Genomic DNA, 5353 nt, shown 5'->3' on the forward strand with positions numbered 1-5353 from the left:
TTAGCTTAATCAACTATCTTACTAGAACCTGAAATATCTAGTATTATCTTTCCAAAGCACAAAACTGATCATATTACCTCCCTCTTTTTTCTGTGGATAAAGAGCTAAATTTTAACCCAGTTTATCAGGCTCTGTCTTGTGAGTTTTTGAATACCTTTTCAAATGCATATCCTATCACTCTTCTCTGTGGTCTCTGAGCTCTAGCCATACTAGTCTTCTCTTTGTTGTTGGAGCATGTCATTTTCCCTCCCTCAACACACTCCCTTTGAGGCCTTTGAATTTAGCATTCCTTCAGTTTGAAAAGCCACCTTCCCCTACCCACACTGTATATCTATCTACACACCATTCACATCTCAGCTAATGTGTCATTTACTCAGGGAAGCCTTTCCTGACTTCTCTGACCCTCTTAGTCTAGATCACTTTACTTTGTTATACACTTTTTTTTCCCTCTAGAAGTATTTGCTTACTATGTATTTAGTCATTTGTGTGATTATTTGACTAATTCATGGCTCCCCCATAGTCTGGAAATGTCATGAGAACAGAGACTATTTTGTTTATCACTGGATATGCATCTAGGTACATTGACTGGAACACAGAATATACTAAAAAAAATGAAATGGGTGGATAGATGGATGGGTGGATGGATGGATAGAAGGTTGTTTGAAGAATGAGTGAGAAATAGAGTGAGTGAGGAAGGAAGGGAGGGAGAACTGTGGCCAAATAACTTATTCTAGGAGCAATTTTTTTTTGTGCTATGTACTTGTAAAAGCAGGAAAATTTCTTTGTCTCTCAGTTCTGTCAGCTTCACATAATAGCAAAAACTTCTCTGTAGGTGGCAGTGCACTTACGTAAGATATTTCTCTGAAACAAAAAAAAGGGGTGGTATTATCTTGGACTTTTAAAAGCATTTATATAACTTGAATCTCATCGTGCAGTTTTTAAAACATGCTCTTATTTCCCATAATGTGGATTTATCCTTAATTTATACTTGTCTAGAGTCTTTTTCCCTCAGAGTTATTAATAAGTGCTAGAGACCTATCAGTCCTCATTTTATGATATTATGATCTAGGTCAACATGCCATTTAAGAATTGGAAAATGGGTATTATGAGTGAAACAGTGGTGGCTAATGTTTTGTCTTTAACAACAATAATATTTATCTTATAGAATAAATGAAACTGTGGCAAAAATAGAACTACAGACCAAACATGTATGTATCTCAACTAGCTTTCGGTTTGAGACTTTACAGGGGGAAAGTTGTTTTCTAAACACATTAAAAATAATGGCCAGTTGACCAACTTACTCATGGATTTTGTGTATAGACATTTGAAAGCTGAGTTTGTCTTTCCCAGGGTGTTTTGTACATACTATTACCACCTATATTGTATAAGTTCCTTATAATCTAAGTGTATCATCAAAAGATTTTCCCCACTTTGTTTTCCATGTTTTAGTTTTTTCAAATTAAAAAATATGTATGTATGTATATATATAAAATAATAATTTTGCTTTGCAGCACTTAAATGCAGAAAGATCTTATAAGTCCCAGATTTCTACCTTACACAAGTCTGTTGTAAAGATGGAAGAGGAACTTCAGAAGGTTCAGTTTGAAAAAGTGTCTGCCCTTGCAGATTTATCTTCCACAAGGGAACTTTGTATTAAACTTGACTCAAGCAAAGAACTTCTTAATCGACAGCTGGTTGCCAAAGATCAAGAAATAGAAATGGTATGTAATACATTTTTAAATGGTTCTTTTAATATTATTGTTACTATAAAATTACAATTTTAGAAAATCAAACTTTTTTTATAAAATATTACATCAAACCATGTCTATCAACTTTAGATTTTATTTCTAAAGTCCAAAAGATAAATTGATGACAGCTGTATTCCAACAATTCAAGAAAGTAACAGAAACTTTTCCTTTGAGTATGTAATTTGCATTTACTTTTAGCCAGAAGAATTATAAAACACATTAACATAGCAATCAGCAAAGAACTATGAAGTTGAGGTTTATTCAGCTAAATTATAACTTTAATGATATTAAAGTTGATGATAAGCTAAATTTATTTAACTGGTTGGGTTCTTTTAAGCTGTAATTCATTTGCTTGCCACTGTGAACATAAGGTTCAAAACATGGATGGACCTAGAGGATATTATGCTAAGTGAAATACATCAGAGAAAGACAAATACCATATGATTTCACTTATATGTAGAATCTATAAAACAAAACATGAATAATCCAACCCATAAATACAGAGAACAAAATGATGGTTGCCAGAAGGGAATGGCGGGGGGGATGGGCAAAATGGGTGAAGGAGAGTGAGAGATACAGGCTTCCAGTTATGGAATGTATAAATCATGGTGATAAAAGGTACAGCATAGGGAATATATAGTTAATGGTTTTGTAATAGGTTTGCATGATGACAGATGGTAGCTACACTTATGATGAGCATAGCCTAACATATAGAGTTGTTGAACCACTATGTTGCACACTTGAAGCTAATGTAACATCATGTGTCATCTATACTCAAAAAAAAAAAAAGAAGAAGAAAGAAAGAAAGAAGGAAGGAAGGTAGGAAGAAAGGAAAAAAAAGAAAAGAAAAGAGAAAAAGAAAAAGAGAGACAGGCCCTTGCCCTCAAGGACCTCCCAGTATTGAGATACAAATTATTTGGTATGAATATTATACTAATAAAAAATATTCAAGGTTTGAAAGAGGGAATTCCTAATTGGCCTGTGGGTGTCAGGGAGGAGTGCACAAGGATATACTGCTGAGCTCAAAAGGGAGGAGGCATCCTATTCAGAGAGAACAACAACATAGACAATGGTATGGAGTTATAAATGAATTCTCGAGTGAATAGTAAGTGATTTGCAATGGCCATTGTAGCATGCGCAGGTGAAAGTGGCTAGAGATGTATCTGGAGAGATCATTGGAGCCTGGATCCTAAAGGGATATGTAGACAAGTTGCACAGTGTAATTGAATTTACCCAAAGAATACAAAAATACTAATTCAAAGGGATACATGCATCCCCATATTTGTTGCAGCATTATGTACAGTAGCCAAATTATGGAAACAGCCCAAGTGTCCACCAATGGATGAATGGATAAAGATGTGGCATATATATACAATGGGATATTACTCAGCCATAAAAAAGAATGAAATCTTGCCATTTGCAATGACATGGATGGAGCTAGAGAGCATTATACTAAGTGAAATAAGTCAGAGAAAGACAAATACAATATGATTTCACTCATATGTGGAATTTAAGAAACAAAACAAATGAGCAAAGGGGAAAAAAAGAGAGAAAGGCAAACTAAGAAACAGACTCTTAACTATAGATAACAAACTGATGGTGACCAGAAGGGAGGTGGGTGGGGGGATGGGTTAAATAGGTAATGGAGTGCACTTATTGTGATGAGCACTGGATGTTATATGGAAGTGTTGAATCACTATATTGTGCACCTGAAACTAATATTACACTGTATGTTAATGAACTGGAATTTAAAAACTTTTTAAAAAGGTCAACAAATTTTGGTCTTTACATTTCCAGTTTTTTTATTTTGTTAGTCTACTGTTTGTTAGGAGGATATGATGCATTTAAGAATCGTGTGTCTGTTGGTTTCTGTAAGAATCCACTGTTAATATTTTATTAATGAAGTACATGCAAGAATTTTCTGACTCTTCCTTTAAATTATTTTTCTTATTTTAGCAAGAATTTTTTAATGATGGAAGTAACTCATGAATAGATTTTCACTGTAAAAATTCAAAAAACATGTCCTTAATTTTTTCTTTAAAAATATTTTTTACTTGATCTTTTCAAATTGGAAAATTAGTAATACATGTCATTGCAAATGAAACAATATTAAAATGAAATGCCAGAAATATTATCCCAAAGCTTATTCAAATAATAATACACCATGACCAAGTAGGATATGTACCAGTACCAGTAATTTTCTTTAAGCCTTAAAATCATTACCCTTAGAAGTACAATATATAAAGTTGAAAGTGATTTATATTAATTTTTAAACATTTTAAGGATGTTTACTTCAAGTTTTGTAATTTCTTTACTATTCTCATATTATTTTTTCTATTTTTTCTTTTATTATGTTAAAATACACATAACCTTTTCTATCTTAACTATTTTTAAGTGTACAGTTCATTGGTATTAAATACATTCACATGGTTGTGCAGCCATCACCACCATAACTCTTTACATCTTGTAAATCTTAAACTCTGTAGCTATTAAACAATAACTCCTTATTTTCCCCTTTCCCCAGCCCCTGGCAACCATCATTGTACTTTACTACTCTAAGTACCTCATGTAAGTGGATTCATACAGTATTTGTCTTTTTTTTATGAACATATTTGTTTCAGGGGTACAGATGTGTGATTCATCAGTCTTACACAATTCACAGTGCTCACCATAGCACATACCCTCTCCAATGTCTATCACCCAGCCACCCCATCCCTCCCACCCCCCTCCAGTCCAGCAACCCTCAGTTTGTTTCCTGAGATTAAGAGTCTCTTATGGTTTGTCTCCCTCTCTGGTTTCGTCTTGTTTCATTTTTCCCTTCCTTCCCCTATGATCCTCTGCCTTGTTTCTCAAATTCCTCATATCAGTGAGATCATATGATACTTGTCTTTCTCTAATTGACTTATTTCACTTAGCATAATACCCTCTAATTCCATCCACATCGTGGCAAATGGCAAGATTTCATTTTTTGATGGCTGCGTGTATATATATACATATATATATATGTATATATATATACCATATCTTCCTCTCTTTTTTTTTAGATTTTTTTTTTAAGGTTTTATTTATTTACTCGACAGAGAGAGACACAGCGAGAGAGGGAACACAAGCAGGGGGAGTGGGAGAGGGAGAAGCAGGCTTCCCACCAAGCAGGGAGCCTGATGCAGGACTCAGTCCCAGGACCCTGGGATCATGACCTAAGCCGAAGGCAGACACTTAACGACTGAGCCACTCAGGCACCCCTATACCGTATCTTTTTTATCCATTCATCTGTTGATGGACATCTAGGCTCTTTCCATAGTTTGGCTATTGTGGACATTGCTGCTATAAACATTGGGGTGCATGTGCCCCTTTGGATCACTACATTTATATCTTTGGGGTAAATACCCAGTAGTGCAATTGCTGGGTCATAGCGTAGCTCTATTTTCAACTTTTTGAGGAACCTCCATACTGTTTTCCAGAGTGGCTGCACCAGCTTGCATTCCCACCAACAGTGTAGGAGGGTTCCCCTTTCTCTGCATCCTCGCCAGCATCTGTCATTTCCTGACTTGTTAACTTTAGCCATTCTGACTGGTGTGAGGTGGTATCTCATTGAGGTTTTGATC

General features: G+C 35.0%; 1 protein-coding gene across 1 annotated transcript in view; it reads left to right on the plus strand.

Annotated features, from left to right (window-relative positions):
• The first annotated feature begins 1463 nt into the window (after positions 1-1463).
• The window catches only part of LOC145723877 (testis-specific gene 10 protein-like), a 26544-nt gene continuing 22654 nt past the window's right edge, over positions 1464-5353 (plus strand). The window contains exon 1 of the mRNA XM_081833430.1: positions 1464-1721. Within this exon, the coding sequence (XP_081689556.1) occupies positions 1575-1721 (147 nt within the window). The 5' untranslated portion in view covers positions 1464-1574. The remainder of the gene's footprint in view (positions 1722-5353) is intronic.

This window comes from Leptonychotes weddellii, chromosome 10 (genome assembly GCF_054177405.1).
Source record: "Leptonychotes weddellii isolate Sample4059 chromosome 10, ASM5417740v2, whole genome shotgun sequence".
NCBI lineage: Eukaryota > Metazoa > Chordata > Mammalia > Carnivora > Phocidae > Leptonychotes > Leptonychotes weddellii.